We start from the raw sequence: 21,077 nt of genomic DNA, 5'->3' as shown, positions 1-21,077 counted from the left end.
CAGGGACTTGGGAGGAGGCAGGAATGTAAAGTTTTCAGTCCAAACTCTGCTCAGTGTGTTTCTTCTCCAGACAGAGGTTTTGTTAAATTAGTTGCAACAAGCACAGCAAAGTAGAAAAATCTCTCAGGGACAAAGAAGCCTCTGCTAGATCACAGCCCAGCATCTGAGAACCTACCGCACTGAGATTCAGCTGCGTTACTCTGCTAGATCACAGCACAGCATCAGAAGCGCCAGCACTGAGACACGAGCGGATCTGAGTGAATAATGGATTATTTTGGCTCTGCGGCGGAACGGAAAAATCCAATTGAACTGAAACAAATTTTTTTTTTTAAAAATTTAAAATCAAATCAAAAACTCAAAAAAAAAAAAAAAGCATTTAATGAACCGAAATGTTTGCGTCAGCTCAAAACAGTGGCTTTGCAGATGGTTTTCACCTTAGTTTTCTTTAACTGGCCAAATTTCCAAACAGAATGTCACGTCAAAACTAACTTCCCCGCTCTGGCTTTTATGGCTCCCTATTAGTCAAATTGAATTCACAGGCAATTTCAGAGCCCTGAAAATTGCTTTTCATTGAGACATTCTGTCAAAGGAAAAAAATATGTTTGAGCTCTAGACATGACTGTAGAGAGGGTTCACCAGTACTGGAGCAGAACTGTTCTCTCCCATCTAACAGTTCACAGCACGAGGCTCCTTCCAGGATTGAGATAAATCTGCATCCACCTCTGTTGGCTCGTGTAAATCACTGTCTCTGTTGACCCTACCCACCTCAGAAACATCTGCACAGCTAGCCTCATAAAACTCCTCTGAGCAGGGGTGTTATGGCAGGTAAAAGGAGACAGCAGTGACACCCCTCACCCCACCGCCAGAAAAAAAAACACCTGTCACTGCAGGGCATTAGCTCTTGCCTCCCCTCCACCCAGGAGTGTGAGGAGCATGGGCCACTTTCTTTAAATATGCATCTCTGGCTCTGCTGTATCTCTGAGGCTCCCCCCACCCCTGCCTGCCTCCAGCCACACTGCTTGAAAAGTTAGTTCCCTCTTTTTTCTCCTCCTCCCTCCACGCCCCCTTGCCAGGCTGGGTTTTCTTTGCTCTGTGGGCTAGGAATGCTGCGTTGTGAGAGCAGCAGAGCTAAAGAATGACCCCCTGCTGGGATCCTTCCCTGCTGTCACCTTACAAACGCTGCTTCAGTTACACTGAAAACTATTCCAGCTTTCCAAGTTTGGGGGAAATGATAGCGACCCAGGGAGGGCCATCTGTTTTTCCATTTAGTTCCCAGCTGCACTTATCTGAGAGACTCCTTCCTTTCCAATGGGCTGGGTCAGATTGCCAGATAAGCCCCAGACTGTTGCGCGCAAATGCTTATTCCTGAGCAGGATAACAAATGCCCTTCTGAATTCCGAGGACTTCTTCCCAGAACACATTTGCTGCTGGTTACGGTGCAGAAATGACAAATCCATGCCCTGAGCAGTCAGCCTTTTTGTACTTGTGTGTTTCCTGTACCGTCCTTCTCCTCTCCCTGGTTAATAATCTTAGCTCCTGTTTGCTTTTCAAATATTTCTGAGGGCAACAGGGTTTCTCAAACTTGAGCACCTTCGGCGATTGTCCTGGAGGTGACATTTATACTCTCAAATCCTTAGAGAAACGTTAGGATTGGAACCGCCTTCCAATCCTTTGTTTTCGCTCATAACCAGGGGTGAAAGTAACCAATTTCTGACAGGTAGGGTCACTGTCACAGCATCTCCCCCCTTGGGGGCCTGCTGCCATAAAAGACGGCCTGTAAGAAGTGTAAGTGTTGGGTGGAATGCAGGGAGCTCAGAGCAGAGGGAGAGGCAGGGGTTGGATTGTGGGGCGCTGCACCCGCTAACATTTTTCATCCATGACTGGAGTGAGTTTCGTCTTGTGGACCAATACAGACCAAAGGCTCCGGTAATCTCTCGCTTTAAAATGACACCCCCTCCTCTTCAAAGGCTGCCTTTCCCTCTCCATCTCACCTTGTCTCTGAGGTAGCTCAGCCTTCTAAGGGCAGCAATGGGGGCAAAAAGAACCCCTAAATGAGACCGAGCTTGATAAGTTTGTGGAGGGGATCTAAATGGCAGTAGCTCCTGGGTGGTAGGTGCTGTGACATAAGCCAGCAGAGACATGATGGTACTGCCTACAATAGCCCAGGGCCCACTGGTGACTGTCAGCCAAAATCCCCAACCTCTGGAGACAGGATACTCGATAAGGGCAACTCTGAGTTACTCCAGAGAATTTCTGCCCAGGAGTCTGCCTGGGGAGATCGTGCCCACATGCTCAGGAAGATCGGAGATGATTAAAAGAATTGGGTTGGTTTAGTTTGGGAAAGAGAAGGCTGAGAGGGGCACAATAGCAGCTTCCAAGTCTCTGAAAGGGTGTTACCACGAGGAGGGAGAGAAATTGTTCTCTTTGGCCTCTGAGGATAGAACAAGAAGGAAGGGGCTTAACCTGCAGCAAGGGAGGTCTAGGTTGGACGCTAGGAAATATTCCTATCTGTCAGTGTGGTTAAGTACTAGAATAAATTGCCCAGGGAGGTTGGAGAATCTCCGTCATTGGAGATGTTTAAGGACAGGTTGGATAATTCTCTAACAGGGATGATCTAGATAGAGCTTGGTCCTGCCATGAAGGCAGAGGACTGGACTTTTGATGACCTCTTGACGTCCTTTCCAGCTATAGCGTTCTATATTTGGGGCCAGGAAGGAATTTTTTCCCAAGTCGCATTGGTAGGGACCGTGGGCGAGGGTGTCTCCTTTCTCTGCAGCATGGTTTGAACCAGAACACATGGTGAATGATCTGTAAATCCTGGTACGAGGACTTCAATAACTCAGTCATAGGTTAGGGGTCTGTTATAGGCGTGGATGGGTGAGGTTCTGTAGCCTGCAATGTGCAGGTGGTCAGACTGGATGATTTGATAAGCTCCAAGGGTTGAAAGAGACCTCAGGAGGTCATGGAGTCGGGGACCAACCCCAACTAAATCATCCCAGCTAGGGCTTTGTCAAGATGGGATTTAAAAACCTCTAGGGATGGAGATTCAACCACCTCTCTCTGTAACACATTCTAGTGCTTCACCACCCTCCTGGGGAAGTAGTTTTTCCTAGTATCCAACCTAGATCTCCCCCACTGCAAGTTGACAGCATTGCTCCTCATTCTGTCATCTGTCACCACTGTAAACAGCCTCTCTCCATCCTCTTTGTAATCCCCCTTCAGGAAGTTGAACGCGGCTATCAATTCCGCCCCCCGCCCCCCGCCCCGCTTCTCTTCTGTAGACTAAATAAGCCTAAATCCTTCAGCCTCTGCTCATAATTCATGTGCCGCAGCCATCTAATCGTTTTTGTTACCCTCCATTGGTCTCTCTCGAATTTGTCCATATTCTTTCTGTAGTGGGGGGGCCCACAAATGGGCACAATACTCCAGATGTGGCCTCACCAGTGCTGAATAGAGGGGAACAATCATTTCCGTTGATCTGCAGACAATGCTCCTCCTAATGCAGCCCAATGTGCTATTAGCCTTCTTGGCAACAAAGGCATATTGTTGATTCACATCCAGCTTCTCATCCCCTGTAATGCTCAATTTCTGATGTTCCCTCCTAGCCTGAAAGTCTGGGATCACAGCACCTGGGAACCCTCAGCCCTTTGCAGCTGTGCATGGACACTGCAGCGTAATCGCATGGCTTTTGAAAACACCCCAGCACAGCAGCAAGACTTTGTAGGCTCTAGAGTGGGACCATACGCAGAAAGCTCCTGCCCCAAGCCCTGACTGCCTCACTGCCCATTTCATTCCAGCACACCGCAGGGAACCACCCGCACTCAGCCATGCCCACGTCATCTCTCCTAGATTGCAGCCCAGCCTCTGGAATCCCCCTGCGCTGCATTGCTCCTGCTATGTATGGCACCTCGCAGAGCAGCATCCACAAACTGACACACAAACCTACCAGCAGATTATATCAGGGCTGCGATTCTTAAATAAATAAGAGTTGGTGATTACAGCTGAATTTTTAATAACAGCCTTCTTCCTTCCGTCCCTCCACTAATCACTTGTAGAGGCAGTCCCACAGCAGACAGCCAGAGACGGGAGAGGAATGGAGACAGGGTAATTTGTATTCCTGCTCGGCTGCAGCTAATGCTTCGGAGAAGCAAATAAAAATAGCACTCAGTCATTTTGTAAATAATCCCCACCCCTTTGCTTGCCCAGAGAGTCGTGAGCACTTAAACAGGAGATTTCAGGAATGAGTGGGTGGTGAGGGGGTGGCAGGCTGGCTCTGTCTGCAGCAGAAAGGATGGGAGCAAGAGAGGAAGGGATGCAGGGACTGGCTCATTCAAAGCCCAGCAGATGCGCAGCAGCAACCGCGTGGGGTGTGGAGGAAATGGCCCCTTGGCCCCTTATTTGAGGCACGTACCACAAATGGGGAATCCACACAGAGCCCTGGAAAATGCTGCTGTAACCGTTCTGATGGTTGAGTCCAACCCTGCTCTTGTTGGAATCACTAGGAACTGAATCTGTGCTGTCATCGATTGTCTTTGCAAGCCAAGTAGATCTGGCTTCCGAATTTCTTGGAGAGGGCGAGAGTAGCGTTTCGAGAGGGGTGGGTGTTGGGAATCCCATGGGAAGGCTTGGGAGAGGGCTGTTCTTTGTTTTACATTTGCACTGAAGACCTGCCCCAGCTCTGTGGGATTTCTGCAATGGGGTCCAAGCAGCATTGCCTGGCGAGGATGAGCGAGTTAAAGAATGCTTTTCTGTGCTGGGTAGGGGTGGGGGCGCCTCTGCTCAGCCTGCAGTGCATCACTTCTGCCTGCAAAATTCCTCCAGATGGCATTAGAAACACAAGCACACTCTGACCAGGGAATACGCTCATTGGCAAGCAAGGATGGTGCAGTGATTAGGGAATCAGCCAGGGTCTTGGAAGGCATTGTGTTCAATTGTTCCTCTGCCAGACACATTGAGCTCTGCCGAGTGCTCAGGATGTTCAGTGCAGGAGTCCTCAGCAGGGTGAGTCCCAGATCTGTGCTCATTACCACGTGAAGGGGCACGAGAGGCTTATACTCAGTGGCAGCTCCTCTGAGGGGCGGAGGGGCATTGCCTGATCTATACCACAGACTTTCCTGAACCACTGCAAATGGCTACAGAAGCACCGACATGACGATTTCAGATCTCACAACTGGTTGCACTGTGCAGCACCAGGCACTGCTTAACTAACACTGCAGTCGCTGGAGAGGAGACGCCTGGCTCCCTCCTTCCATCCCTACCACCACTTACAAATGAGGACACTCTCCAGCTGGAACCCCAACCACCAGAAGCTCTATTGGGCTTAGCAGTAGAAGGGTATCCATGTTAGTCTGTATCTGCAAAAACAATGAGAAGTCCTGTGGCACCTTACAGACAAACAGATTTTTTGGAGTATAAGCTTTTGTGGGCAAAGACCTACTTTGTCAACCCGGAGACCCTAAATAATAGCAGCTGATGGGGTGTTTCCTCTAGCCCAATCACAGCAGCCTTTCCCTGGGCAACTTCTCCCACCACTTCCATCTAGCACCTTCTCCCTGGTACCTGGCTGAGCCTCCCCTTTCCTCAAATCCTCAGTTTTCCACCGTCACTTCCCGGTCCGTTCCTCTTCTTCTTCCCCCTCCTTTACTTGAGGGGACTTTTTTAAAGGAGAGTCTGCCTGTCTTAACTGGCTGCAGCTGTCTAATTAATGAGCCTCAAGTGTTTTGTTTTGTTTTGTTTTTTTAATTCTAATGCAGGGAACAGAAACCTTCACATACAGCTCCCGATGTATCTGCCTTCTATTAGACTCCTAAAGCCCACTGCCTTGGGTCTGCCACGCTTGCTGATAATCAGTCATGAAAATGTGTGTATTGTTATTTCTTACTTATGTGACAGAAACGTGCAGAGGCTCGGATCTCAGAACTTGTGTGGGTGCTGTAGGAACCTAGCAGAAGGTCTCTGCTGCAGAAGACCTGTGATCTAGACAAGGCAGACAGAGAGCAGCTAGCTTAGGGTAATGCAGCAGAGGCAAGATAAGAAGGCAGCTCTTCACACTCTGACTAAAGCCCTAGTCACACAAGAACACTGCCTGCCCTAATTGCAGGTTAATGACTCGGTCCTAGAGATGCAGACCCATAATCAGCATAAACCCAGCATGTAAAGTGTGTGTTTCTCTTATTGTACAGGTTGAATCTCTCTAGTGTGGCCCTCTCTGGTCCAGCAACATCTGTGGTCCGGCATGATTTTAGTTAACTGCATGTCTGCTTATCATGCATGTGGCCAACTTTCCCACAGTCCCGTAAAATTTATTTACAGCCACAGATCCTGGCTGTCAGTATCCTGTGCTGCTATTAGCTGAAATGTATCCCTACGTGACTTCTAAGAGCCTAGTAAGCAACGGAAGTGCTGGTAATGCTGCTAGACAATATTGACCTCCTGTGGTCAAGCAAATTCCCTGGTTCTGCTCCAGTCAGGTCCTGAGGGTACTGAACCAGAGAGGGTCAACCTGTAGTTGCTTCATCCTCCCTTGACTGCCATCCCTGCACATTGATTTACTCTATCTGCTTGTTTCTCTAGTCATTGGCCTAGGCTGCAACTTCTTCAGGAAAGGGACAGTGTCTTTATTTTCCATCTGTGCAGCACGTAGCATGACAAGACCCTGATCCCTGACTAAAGCCTGCAGGTGCTACTGCAGTATCAATGCTAAGTGATGATTAACAATTTGCACAGGGGTCTGGGAAGATGCCAGTTGTGGGCAAGAGGAAGTTAACATTGAACAACTATAGTGGTCCCCTGCGAACACGGTAGTGCAATCAGGGCAGTGACATCACAACATGCCCTGTTGTCAAGGCCCAGAAATACTGACACAAGACAGCGCTGCCCGAAGAGGCTTTCGAACCACATATGAGAGACAACAGAAAGTGGTGTTTTGGTTTCATTATTTCTGGCAGTACATCATAATGCACTGTGTGTCTTACACTGGCAGAAGATGGGTTGTGGGCTTTGTTCTCCAGACCCAGTACCTGAAGTCCTACATTCTAGTCCCTGGTCAACAGGCAGCTGCTTCGTATTGTGTAAGTCTCTCTCTCACACACTGTTTCCCCATCTATAAAATGGTGCCCATAACACAAATCAGTCTCCACATAGACTGCAAGACTTAACTCGTGTGTGTGCAACAAGCTTTGCTATGCTGGGAGGGCAGATGTTACCGAAGGGCCCAGTGGTGTTTAATATGCTGCAGCAGATTTGGTGAAAGTGCTGAAGCATCTGTGATCCAGCTATTAAAGTTTTCTGGGATGTTAGGGGAGCAGGCCAGATTTCCATGGGCAAATGATCAGCTCTGCAGCTTAAGAAGAGGAGAATTAGCAACTCTGTTCTGCATTGTGTTTCAGGCTGTAATTGAAAAAGCTGCTACTTGCTTTCTGCCCATGAAAATATAGGTGTGATTGGCTCCTGCTGTTTGCTTTTCCAACCCAAATATCCTGGGATCCCTTCTGCTTGGAAGCGAATGTATCATTTCCACAGAGCCAATGACCTCGTACCGTGCCATAAGCAAAACATAGCACAGCAACAGAGAGATAGCCATGCTAGTCTATATACTATGAAAACAAACAAGCACTCCAGTAGCACTTTAAAGACTAACACGATAATATATCAGATGATGAGCTTTCGTGGGACGGACCTGAAGAAGTGGGTCTGTCCCACAAAAGCTCATCACCTAATAAATTATTTTGTTAGTCATTCAAGTGCTACTGGACTGCTTGCTTGTTTTGATACAATACGTTGCAGAAGTCCTTGCGTTGTGTAATATTACTAGGACCATGAATGGCACTAAGCCCGGAGATTGTAGTTTGCTGTGATCTGCTTATCTGTTAGTGAGTTCCAACTTTCACAGCTCAGCTAGAATTTGTACGTGAACAGCAGTTGTATTGTGTAGAAAGCCACCCAAGTCAAAAGAGATCATACCTCTTCTGTATGTTCATGGATATCACCTAGGCCCAGTGTAACCATGGTGGTTCAGCTGCCCCATGGGGGCAAGATCTGTGGCGACCAACCTGCCTCCAAGCCCACCAGCACAAGTCTGTCTGGAGGCCGTCACACAGCAGAGGCTTGGAGGGTGAACAGGCCTAGGAAAAGGAGCAAGACTGAGGCTGGGAGTTCCCTGACTCTGAGCACCGCTCTTTGTAGCCCCTTATCCCCCACAAAATGATAGAACCGTGTGCCTTGAATGGACCGTAGGGGTTATCTAGTCTCCTAGATGCAGGATATGTTGGTCTGGAGTGACTAGGAATTTGGTGGCGTTTACATGAAGCAGAGCAGAATTTGGGGCCATATGTGTTGAAGGAGAAGGATGTGTCTGTCTTTTTGCTCTCAGCACCGTGTCACGAGGGTGAATGGACAAGAGACGAGGTGCAGTTTAAACATAGTCTTGATAACTGATCTGGGCTCCACTGAGTCCTGGGCATAGGAGGACACAAAGGAATCAATATTTACAGCTGCCTTTGCCCCGCATTTCAATTGCACCAAACACGTCTTAGCCACAACCCAGTGCTTTATCTGGAGCTGTTTGACCTGCAGTTCCCGGAACATCCCGTGATGACTATGAATGTTTTAATTAAATGGGCACTCTGAGGGTTCTGGCTTTCTCAATTATGATTCATTGTGAAATCATTAACATGATGCCATTGCTGACTGTCTGATACCCTGTTACACTGTGATTGCAGCTGTCTGTATATTATACTAATAAGTATCATTCATGCAAGGAGCCGGGAAGGAATAAGTACAGAGTAGTTCAAGGAAAGCCCGTTTTCTTTGGGAGCTGATACTGCCAAATGGTCACATCCACTTGGATCCAACAGCCTCTGTCTGAGAACTTCATGTGTGTGGCTTTGTTTTGTATTACACTGGAGGGTCCTGCATCAGAGAGTGTTGATTATGTCAGCATCAGGGCAGGAAGTGAGATGGTCTCTGCCCCCTTCTGGATAACCTGGTAAGTTTGTTACTGGACATTCTCGTGCATCCTGGGTTTGCAGGTCTCACTGGCTAAGCACACACCCAAGTCCAGGTGAGGAACATTTTGGATCCTGTTCTCCTGATGCACGGTATGCCTAAATCCCACCAGTGTCCATGAGATTAGCTAGGTTCTGCAGGTGCAAGGGACCATGGAGTCTAGTCACTGGATAGTTTACAATAGGCTGAGTTCACCAGAGCAGGACCCTGGATTAGTTCAGATCCATCCAGGGTTGCTGTTCTTTTTTCCCCTCACAACTCCTGTCTGTTCTTCTGTGGCTATTTGCAAAGGCCTCATTGATAAGCTTGGTAACAAGAAAGTGGAAGTTTCAACTCTGCTACAACTTTACTAGGAAGGGACTGCAAAAGACAAACAAGCAAACAAACGAACAAACAACCCACCACACCTCTTTTAAGTCAAACCCCTGTGTTGCAGCCATCTTCCTTTGAATTGTGCGTAATGCCAACTTAGGCTATATCTATAATCACCCGGAAGGTTGATGGCTGGTAGGCAATACCAGTTGCACACCTAAAATCAGCTTTTCACCCCTCAGCTTTGATGCCTGTCTTCAGTTCCTCCCGTCAACGTTCCTTAATCTTCATGGCTCATGAGAAGTTCCAGAATCGAAGTTGACCCGGGAATGCACTGTTTCACACATGCGCGAAATGGTGCCCCGGAAGATCTAACCTTTCCTGGTCAGTGTAGATGGTGGGCTTAGAAATAAAACCACCACAAGCAATCAGAAGCATGTCCCAGACTTCTCCCTAACTCCTCCACCTCTCACCCTCTATGAGCCTGCAACCATTTCCTTGTTAACTCTTGCGCCAGTTCTCCAGCACTCGAATCGCACAGGTCACATCCTAAAACACAGATCCTCTTCTCTGGCCACCTCTCAACCTCTTTCTCAAGCTGTTTCATTCTGCTGACTGCAAGGACCATGGCTGGGCCTGGATCCCAGCGTGGTGATTACAGCTATAAATTGTGGACTGAGCCATTGAGCAACAGACCTCATCTTCTATGACACCTAAACCAGTCCTTGATCAACAAAGCCAATTACAGACATCACACAAAAATCAGCCAACTGCAGGTGTTGTACATTCTTTTCAGATCCCACGTTTTTCCTGTAATACTTGCGTACTTTTACTCTCGAAACATTTGATTGCCTGTACAGTGGTTTGCTGCCAGGACAATCTGTCCTGAACTAGAATTTCCACATCACTGGGAGATATACCACATGACATGACGTTGGCCTTTAAAATGTCTTTATAGTGCTTACACTGGCCACCGATAGAGTGCTTTCTATGAGCAAGCTGGCCGTAGAAGACCATCTTTTTTATCCTTGTATCATCTATCCTCATAACATGGCCAGTCCAGTGAAACTGTTTGTTCATAGGCATTGCTTCCATGCCCACATCACCTCACAGCTTAAGAAGCTCCCTGTTTGGAATTTTGTCCCACCAGTTCACGTGGATGATCTTTCTGAGCTCATATGGAACTGATCGATTTTCAAAACATGCTGGCAGTATGTTGTCCAGGACTCTGAACCATATAGCAGGATATTCAGGACAATTGCATGATAAACTGCTACCTTGGTACAGAGTTTAACACTGTGGTTGTTCCATAGGCAGTTGATCAATATTCCGAAGGCTTTGTCTAACTGAGCAGAGACATTATGATCCATGTTTATGCTGGAGGATGGTAGACTTCTGAGGCAACGGAACTTGTCAACAGCCTTAAGGATGGTACCAGCCACAGTGATCACTGGAGTGCTGCGTTCTTTCCATAGAGGCTGAAGCACACCTTCTGTCTTATTGAGGCTCACTGTGAGTCCAAAAGGGTGAGCAGGAGTAACAAAGTGATCGCTGATTACTTGCATTGTTAGAGCTGTAAATTACAGATGTTAGGGATGCTGAAAGGGAAGAAGGAGTGAAAAAGGTTCATGTTAAAGAAAAAAACCTCAACTCATTAGAGCTGTCTTCTCTGCTATGCGTCTCATTTTTGGTCTTGCTTGAAGCGACACAGAGGATATTCCTAGAGCTTCTAAGTATTACAAAAGTAACTTGCTTTGCATAGGAAAAATGCCTAATTGACTACTGTGTATTTCAGAAAGTGTACTGTACACACGTTTCTCTTTAACCTTATTTTACTGCATCACGACAAGATCAAGGGTTACATATATAGCACAGCAATATCAGCCACAGGCTGCATCAGATTCTCTCCAATCATAATCGCTCAGGACATGTATACCATATTTTAGCCATTAAGGGGAAAACCCTGCCAGAATGCATTATCTTACTTTGGTTGCAAAACTTTGAACTGCAGAACAAAGCCGCATAATGCTGCAAAATAAATTGAAACTTGACAATATACCCCTCTAAGAACAGATCAGTGGGCCATCTACTAATCCAGGATCACATCTACAACAGTGACCAATGCTAGGTACTTAAGCGAAGCTAGGAACATTTTACTCACTTCAAATGGACAGTTTGGTCATGAGGTACCAGTCTCATTCAGCTGAAGTGAGAGCACATCGTCTAGTAAAATCCATTAGCATCTGTTAATGGAAGTCCTCCCATTCTAGGGATCAGATTTGGCCACATTTCTGTGGGATACCTGGTGAGAAAGTTGGAATTGTGACAAAGACTAGCCCATCCAGCATAGTCCATCAAGCTCTCAAATGGAACCCTACAGGAAAACGCAAACGAGGAAGACTTTGGACAATGTGGAGAAGATCTACTGAGATTGAAGGTCAATGACTGGGGTACTCCAGGTCAGCTAGAAGTTTTCTCCTGAGATAGAGTGAAATGGAGGAGACTTTTAGGTAACCTATGTTTCACCCGGAATACAAGGGTTGAACTTCCTCCATAACTTCCTAAACCTAGTGAGGAGAGCCCTGAACTAAGACACAGGAGGCCTGGCTCTAATTCTGACATGCTGGGTAACCATGGGCAAGTCATGTCATTTTGTGCCTCAGTTTCCCCATTTATAAAATGAGAGTAATTCTGATGACCACGTTTGTAAAATGCTTGTGGGTATACTGATGAAACATGCAAATAAGAGTCATCTAATACCATTATTCATATTGAACAATACTCAGTCTGAACTGGCTTAAGGGACTTTAACACATGCTTAATTTGAAACACATGCTTTACTCCCATTGAGGCGAATGGGATTTAAGCCAGTGCTTGAAGATATGTACGTCCTACAGTGTTTTACCAAGCTGGGGCCTCCCAATGGTTTTGCGCTGTTCCTGAAATAAGACATTACTCAGCATCAGTATGGGTGGTAAAGATTGGCAGCTCGGTGATTATTGCAGCCGGGTCAATACTAGCTTTCTGAGAGCTATCATTCTTCACGAAAGAGACACATAAGAAAACGGCAAATGTGATGCATGTAAAAGCCAATGTGAATATTGATTCTTGCTCATTCAGAGAAGCCCAGAACTTTAACAAAACCAGGGCATCTTTAGGGAGGGAGGGAGAGGGAGAGGAATTTCAATAGTTTACTGATCAGGCTGGCACATACAAAGGGATTTTGGATTAAAGTTTCACAACATCAGGTTTTACCATGGTATTTACGACATATGGAACCATAGAAAATTGTGCATTGTGTGGCTATGTAAATTATGTAAATACACATGGTCTGAATGAACTGGGATGTATCCATCCTCAGTGTAACGCTGTGGAAGTCAATGGAGCTGTACCAAAGATGAATTTGCCCCATTGTGACTTATAAAGCTGGCCATTGTTCACAACACAATAGTGATGACAATTCAGCAGTACACCAGGCAGGCATCTGCTACGAAAGAAAACAACCCATAACTAAAATCTTTTCAATGCAAATGAAGAAAACTTCTGTAACGGCTTTTCTCTCTTGCTTTTCCCAGACAGCGTCACTGAAGTCAAGACAGACATTTATGTGACAAGTTTTGGCCCTGTCTCGGATACAGACATGGTAAGTGTGGTACATCATAGAAGTAGGACTCTGAGATGTTGCAGTGTGCTTTGTTCTTCTGCCAGATTAATGGGTCAAAAGTATGCAGTAGGGAAGCAACATGGCAAAAAATCTATCCAGGTTGTCTGTGAAATTTTGGTTCAGGCATAAAATGTGGATAGTGTGCTTTATTTGGCATCCCTCTACTGGCAGTGAGTAGATACGGAGTTAGAGGTGTCTTCACAAGGGCAATGGTTACAGCATGACAAGGGGCCTTGCACAGCATAATTCACAGAGCTAGACGGTATCTTGTTGTCAGTAACAAATATGGACCAACTCCATTCTGTGGCTTTTGACGAGGGCTTGGTGCAGAAAGCAGTTGTAATAGAAGTTCAAGGAACAGGACTCCATTCTGGTGTCACGCCTCCTTCTCAATTTTACATTGGTTTTTGGAAAGCCCCCCGACATCAACAATCATAATCAGGGTCATTCTAATCCCAGGTACAATAATCCATGGAGGTATTTCTCAGTCTGTAGCTTTTGGATTAGAACTCGGTGAAGGTTTTCTTACACAGCTTTTTTGCGATGTAGACACCCTGGTGCTATTGAACTTGGAGGGTGTTTTTGACATCAGTGGGGGAGTCAAGGTGTCTTCCTATGTTTTATCGCTGATAGCCGCCTTTTGGGGCTTCCGGGAAGTGAGAGGGAAGGAGAGATGTGTTTATCCATCAGAAGGAAGTCCTCAAAGCATTTCTAATGTTCTCCAGTGAGACTGGATGGTGTCTCCAATTGTTGGGACATGATGTGCTGCTTCCCATCACAAAGAAGCTGTTGGAATGAAGATCAGGCCCATGGATGGAGGGGGTGAGGGACTGGAAGAGGGCAACTGCCCTGGGGCCCGCTGATTCAAAAGCTCCTGGGATTCCCAGCCTCCGCTGCTGCTGCTACTGCGGGTGCAGCAATGCCCAGAGCCCTGGGCCCTTCACGTCACTGCCAGAGTATGGCACGCCGCACTCCAGACAGCGCTGAGGGCTGGAGTGGGCAGTAAGGGCTAGCCGGCCGTAACCTCGCCACTTTTGTCCAAGACTCCGTCCCTTCCAGGAGCGTGGAGTCAGGACCCTCCCTCCCCCTTGACCAGGGCCCAGCAAGACTGTCGGCTCCCCTGCTTCAGGCTCCTCCTCGTTCTTTTGATTTGAAGTAGCATGACCTTTGTCTTTTAAACCCTTTATTCCAGCCTAACGAAGCAAGGGGGTTCTGTGGGTCTTGTCAGTGAATGCAAAGGAAGGGAGGCAGAGTGGCACGATTTTGCTTCCTTTATTCATCTTGAGTAGCATCTTTCTTCATAACCACCCACCACTTTCTTCAGTGGGACTACTCCTGGAGTAAGTCACTCGGTAAGGGCGTCAGATTCTAGCCCTCCGTAAGAGGGGTGGACCTTTCCAAACTGCCTGGAATGCCTGAGACAGCCTAAGAGAGAGAGGAAAACAAGGGAACTGCCTGGCATATTTCTGAGGTGTTTAAGGAAAATTATTAATGAAAAGGCCTGAGGCCTGAATCTAGGCTTGTACTCCCTCAACAGTTTGTCTTCTAATTAAAACAGGACTGTGGAGCATAATTAATAGGGAGCTTTCTCCAAAGCATTTCTTGCAGCTTGTCTTGCGCAGAAAGAGGATTGGGTTGCTTTTTAAATGAAATGCTGGCACTGCTGGCTGGGTCTGACACCCTGTGTGTACCTCCTCTAGGAGGGTCATTTAGTCTTGGGTTTCCCCACACTGCTGATGCTTAGCTTGGCTTGCAGGATCCCTCACTGGAGGACAAGAACTGAGCGCACCCTCCCCAAGCAGGCATGGGTGAGAGCAATGTCCTAAAACAACCTTTCTCCAGACTTCTGGACCCTAGAGGTTTTCATTCTCCATGTTCCTTTGACTGTGGACATCTATCCTGCTGCCCTATCAATGGGTCTTCACACTGACCATTAGCACTGGTGATCAGAGAAGTGTCCCGGAGTGCGAGGAGTTACCAGGTCCTGCACCTCCACTTGCAGTCAGATGAGACTCTCGTTCGGCAGGGGGAACAGGAGGGTTATCAGCCAAAAGGGATGCGGTGTAGAATCAGCACAGAAAACAGAAGCCATCAGGACCATCTGTCTTGGGGAGAGGGGACCCGGAGAGGGTCTGAGCCAGGGCTCTAGCCCTCCCCCTTCTTTCCCAGCCAGCTGAGACTGCACCCTTCCCAGCCGCCCAGTTCAAATCCCAATAGCCAGGCCCCTCTCCAGCCTCTCTACTGCTTCCCAGGCAAAAGATGCCACCTAGCAGCCCAGGTTAAGAAGGGCAGGGCCATTGATGACATGCAAGAAGTCATCACCCCCAATGCTCCCATCACCAATTATGCATTGATGCCATATCTAGGGAAACTGAGGCACCCCCGTGGAGTTACCACAGGACAATGGGAAACACATGCACCATAACAAGGGGAATAAATTCCCCACAAATCTCAGTTTGTCCTATCGAGTTAAAGAAGAATTAAATCTCTGACTTTCATTCCAGTGCCACCTTCCCATCACGGCAGTCACCCATCTTGCTTGGGAAGGACCATATCCTGCACGGTTAGCAGTTCAGTTAGTGAAACGCTAGTTAATCTCATCTGAGTTCTCTCTGTCTTGCTCTCTTTTCCATCACGGCGAAGACCAATAATATATTCAGCAATCTCAGCCCTTAGGGAGTATCTGATAATTACTTCCTAGGTGGAGCATATTTGATTAAGGGAGCATGTATAATGAACTGTGAAGAAGAAATATGAGGTATTGAAAAGAGGAAACTATTCTCCACTGTGTGATTTGACAAAATGAATTTAAAATTAGAAAGACAGTTAAAGAATAATAAATTTTCTCTCCCCTTGCATGCTTTCATTCCGTACATTGTGCATAGCCAAGGCAGTGCTGCCTGCAGTTCTGATGCTGAGCACACTTTGCAATGGGTGTCCAGGAGAGACCCACATGGGGAAAGGAGGGTGAACTTACGCTTTCCTCACGATTGTTCTCCTGCCTGAGATCGGAAGTGGGGAAGTCACTCCTTCCGCATTGGCATCTGTCTGATGAGCCAGCCCCTGTGCGTACCACCACTGTCATTAGCTGCGACTGAAACTCTGCCTTGTGCATCCCAATTCAGACAGATTGTAATGATGATGAGGGGCCTGGGAGGTGAGGCAAATAATGTTTGCTGTTGAGAGCGGAGTGCAGCTAGTTACTAACTACATAGGAGTGTGTTCTGCTTCTGTCTGGCATGGGCGTGGAACGGGAGAGGGAACTTCAGGAGATACTCAACCTGAAAAGCATTAGCTGGTAAGGGCCTCCCATAAGTCAGGTACTGGGTGTCCCAGCTGTCCCTCAGTCGGTTGATTGTAACGAAGATGAGACTCGGAGGAGTTCCTGTGGAATAGACTCCGGAGAGGGGCCGTGCTGCAGAGGAGAACCTGGGCCAGGTTTCTGTGGTTCCTTGGCAGGGATTTTAGTCACAGCCCTGAATGGAACAAAATGTGACCTGCAATTCTGGGCTCACCTGAGATGGTGTCTGTGTGCAGGCACTGGGAGAAATCAAGGCTGAATAGGAGGTCTTCACCACTGCGGCCAACAGCCGCTGGGGCCCCGGGACAAGGTGGGAGGGGGTCCAGCTCCAAGCCCCAGGAAGGGGTTAAGGCCAAGGGCATAAGGGTTGAGACCTAGGGCAGTCAGCCCTCAGCACTGCTCAAATCATGGGGCACACTCTGGGCCATTGCTAGGAGGAAGGAGCGCCTGACTGTGCTTTTCTCTGCTTCTGGGGATGGGCCTCTGAGTGCAGAAGGAGGAAAGTAGGTGCTGAATTAGTGTCCTCTGTGGTGTCGTTCGGGAATTGTTCGCCAGAGGGAAGGCGCACGCCTAGAGGTCTCTCCTCCCCTGACGAGGACTCTTCCTCTCCTGACAAGATGAGCATTGAAGGGCTTTGTTTCATTATACCTCCTGCTGGGCCTCTCATCCCCATGCTAGCAATGAACCATTCAGGGGACCTTCGGCTCCGTTGGTAATGCCTGTTTACAAGGCTCTCCAAGGGCCATGGTCAAACCACAAACCGCTGGTTAAAATGTAGAGGGGATTTCAGAGAGGAGGAGTCACGGGAAGAAATGCCCAGGCCTGGCAGGCTTGCGTGTTCCTGTCTCTTTGGCAGGCCTCCCGCAGCAGGGCAGGATTTGGTGCTCGGCGTTTGCACTGGTGCTCAGCAGCACCTGGATGACCACGTCACCTGCTGCAGTTCTGTTTCATTCCCCACCAGGAAAAGGGCGGGACACACTGGCTGCGGAGCACCACCCTCAAGTGGGCTGCTTGTCATGGGTCGGTGTAGGATCCCAGCAGCATGTGGGCAGCGGGTGGGGCACTCTGAGATGAAAGCTCCGAGCATGTAGTCATGTAAAACTGTTATACAAAAGGTGGCAATTCTAGCTTACCTTAGGGCAGGGGTCGGCACCCTGTGGCTCCAGAGCCACCTGCCCCTCTTTAAGGCTCCCTGCGCTGCCCCCACTGAAATAATGGAAGTAAATTGAACTGGTTTAACGGCTGGCATCAAACCAACTCAGTCTAGTTCCATAATTTCGGTGGGGGCAGCACAGGGAGCCACCCAAGCTGCAAGTGGGGGAAGCAAACGTGCAGGGGGAGCGGCTCAGCCATGCTAAGGAGGAAGAGGTGGGGGGTAGTCCCCTGCAAACGCAGCTTCCCTCCCCACGGGGCCAGCACCTCCTCCCAGGTGGCACGGCGACTCCCAGCTCCTCCGCGCTGCACAACAGCCGCTGGAGCCTGGAGGTGTGCCTGGCAGTGCAAGGTCAGAGCCCCCCAGGACCCTGCCCAGCTTCCTGCCTGGCCCTGAGACCTGGTGAGTCTGGTGCCTGCACCACTGGGTGGAGAGTGACTGGGAAAGTTGCAGGCACTTTCTGGCTTGAGAATTTTTGGGGGGACCCAGAGTGGAGGGAGGGGGTATGGGCAGGGGGGGGACCCTGAGTGTGTGTGGGGGGAGAGCAGAGCATGGCTACGTAAGAGCTGGGTTCAGTGGGCAGGTGGGCCAGGGTGGCTGAGGCAGGTTAAACCTGGGGATGGGTGGGGGGCGATTTGGTGCTGATAGGGGTTAAGCCTGGGGATGGGGAGTAGGATGGGGGTAAAGCTTGGAGATAGAGGGCAGATTTTGTTGCTGAAGGGGTAAAGCCTGGAGATGGGGGTAGCTGATCTTTCCCACTGGTACAAACCATTTGTGTGCACGCACGGTTCCTAAAATAGGGGTTACAGAAAGTACAGTTTGACGTTATTTATTAATGACCGTCTCATATTCACCTGCACTGCGGCTCTTGAAGTATTGATTTTGTAAATGAATTTGGAAAAAATGGCTCTTCTGGTGGCAGACCCCGGCCTTAGGGGCCTATCTGCTCCAGAGAACGTCACCCTGCTACCTACCTCTTCTCCCCACCCAAAGGACTGAAATGACACTCCGGGCCACAGTGCCTCCCAGACCCCATGGCCTCCAGTGAAGGGGTGGTTTCCCCGCCATGGAGCTTGCTGGGTGGTTCGCAGTGAAGAACTAGATACAATCACCTCTGTTTTTCTCTCCTCTCCCCCACAGGAATACACCATTGATGTCTTTTTCCGGCAGTCCTGGAGAGATGAAAGGCTTAAATTTGATGGCCCTATGAAGGTCCTTCCCCTGAACAACTTGCTAGCCAGTAAGATCTGGACTCCTGACACCTTCTTTCACAATGGCAAGAAGTCGGTCGCCCACAACATGACCACACCCAACAAGCTGTTGCGCCTAGTGGACAATGGCACCCTTCTGTACACCATGAGGTAAGTATGCCTCAACTGGTGCATGGACAGAACCAGAGCCATGGGGTCACCAAAGCCCTATGCCCACGGCGGGCAGGGGAGGTTAGGTTGAGCGTGATGGGATCCTATGGCAGGCTATGAGCAAGACTGTTCAAGCTCCCTACTTTTAAGAGCCAAAACGAGTTTCATCAACATATAACATGAACTAAAAGGGACTAACAGATCGATGTGGGCAGAAGGTTTTGTGGGCATGCCTCTGGACAAGTCATTTTTTGCCAAGCTGCTTCTGCCCCAATACATCTGCTAGTCTTTGAGGGGCCACAGGATTCCTCAAGGTAATGAGAGAAGAAGCCACAAGCCACCAAAATGAATGATCCAAGAGAACAGGCCCAAATCAAGGACCCCACACCCTGAAAAGTGATTAATCCTGGCAGCCTTTGAAGTAGCCCCTGACTCATTCCAGCTGCATGCATGGCTCTGGATAATAAAAGCAGCCTATAGCCAAGATCAGGGCTTTTTGTGATGCAAAATACCAAATGGCATCAATGGCTTTACTGCTATCTAAACTACTTTCTACAGCCCCTCGGAGTTAGTCACTCCGGCCCCTAGGAAAGCAGTGTTGCTTGAACACCTGGCTTGGAACCTGGACTGCGGTGAGGCAGGTTGAAGCAGGAGGCCTTGAAGGACATTGCAGATGGAAAATTGAGGAAGAACCCGGTGGCAAACCCAGCCGTTTAGAAGCGTGCTGGCTGACATTGCCATTTCAACAACTTCGAAACATCAGGTTTGGTGCGATTTTGTTTGTGGGAACAAATCAGAACATAGCCTCTGAGAAGGTAGAAGGAGCAGCTTCTGGACATCTTAGGCTCAAGGCCCCTTCTGGAACAGAACAATCTGAGTTTGCCTTTTCAGAGGGATGTATTGTTTCCTTTTTGTATAGTATCATGGGCTTCAGAATACTTGAAGTTGGGGAACCCCAGCCAAATGCAGAAACGGCATTTTGTTTCTGAGGGAAATTTGAAACCATTTGGGTTCCATATCAGAATTCAAGCAAAGGCCAATGTTGCAGAATTTCCTGCAAAACTGCAGACCCATTTCCTTCACGGCTCCGGTGACAAAGAGGTGCCCAGGGCTCTGGATAGGAAAGTGCTGATTTCAAGCGGGCACCTCAGGGTTCTCCCCCTTTTCCAGGAAAGTGGCATAGGTTTTTTATCCCATAAAAGCCGTGTCTACACGTGCACGCTACTTCGAAGTAATGGCACTAACTTCGAAATAGCGCCCGTCATGGCTACACGTGTTGGGCGCTATTTCGATGTTAACATCGACGTTAGGCGGCGAGACATCGAAGCCGCTAACCCCATGAGGGGATGGGAATAGCGCCCTATTTCGAAGTTGAACGTCGAAGTAGGGACCGTGTAGTCGAAATAGCGGGGTGCGCCATGGCGGCCATCAGCTGAGGGGTTGAGAGACGCTCTCTCTCCAGCCCCTGCGGGGCTCTATGGTCACCGTGTGCAGCAGCCCTTAGCCCAGGGCTTCTGGCTGCTGCTGCTGCAGCTGGGGATCCATGCTGCATGCACAGGGTCTGCAACCAGTTGTCGGCTCTGTGGATCTTGTGTTGTTTAGTGCAACTGTGTCTGGGAGGGACCCTTTAAGGGAGCGGCTTGCTGTTGAGTCCGCCCTGTGACCCTGTCTGCAGCTGTGCCTGGCACCCTTATTTCGATGTGTGCTACTTTGGCGTGTAGACGTTCCCTCGCAGCGCCTATTTCGATGTGGTGCTGCGCAACGTCGATGTTGAACGTCGACATTGCCAGCCCTGGAGGATGTGTAGACGTTATTCATCGAAATAGCCTATTTCGATGTCGCTACATCGAAATAAGCTACTTCGATGTAGGCTTCACGTGTAGGCGTAGCCAAAATGACTTATGCCTGAGGGCCCCAAAGGATAGTGACAGTGCCTTTGGAAGGCCAGTGTAAGAACCCTACCCCCACCTCCTGCATGCTGCCCCTTACGTGTGCTCTTCCCATCCTGCTCCCCAAGTGCAGTTCAGCTTTCAAGGGGGTACATCAATGCCCTGATCTCCTCCTGCCACCCTCACAACTGGCCCAGGCACCCCAGGGGGATGAGGCTGCGCAATGCTGGTGGTACGGTGGGACATGCACCCGTCCCCTGAAACCTGTGCACTGGGGAGCCTGGGACTGATTGTGCATCTCTGAGCTCCCTGGAGAAGTTGTCGCTCTGCGCTCCCTCCACTCAGCGTTTTCACTCTGGCCCTCCATGATGCTGTGGCTTTGGCACACGAG

At 48.8% G+C, this 21,077-nt stretch overlaps 1 protein-coding gene across 2 annotated transcripts in view; it reads left to right on the top strand.

Moving 5' to 3' along the window:
- Positions 1–21,077, top strand: part of GABRA3 (gamma-aminobutyric acid type A receptor subunit alpha3) — a 132,895-nt gene that overhangs the window by 62,884 nt on the left and 48,934 nt on the right. For both annotated transcript variants that reach the window (XM_075008165.1, XM_075008164.1), the window contains 2 exons: positions 12,894–12,961; positions 18,577–18,797. In XM_075008165.1, the coding sequence (XP_074864266.1) occupies positions 12,959–12,961; positions 18,577–18,797 (224 nt within the window). In that variant the 5' untranslated portion in view covers positions 12,894–12,958. The remainder of the gene's footprint in view (positions 1–12,893; positions 12,962–18,576; positions 18,798–21,077) is intronic.

Source organism: Carettochelys insculpta, chromosome 13 (genome assembly GCF_033958435.1).
Source record: "Carettochelys insculpta isolate YL-2023 chromosome 13, ASM3395843v1, whole genome shotgun sequence".
In the NCBI taxonomy this organism is placed as follows: domain Eukaryota; kingdom Metazoa; phylum Chordata; order Testudines; family Carettochelyidae; genus Carettochelys; species Carettochelys insculpta.
Note: the sequence above shows the minus strand (reverse complement) of the source record. Positions and strands in the feature narration are given on the sequence as shown.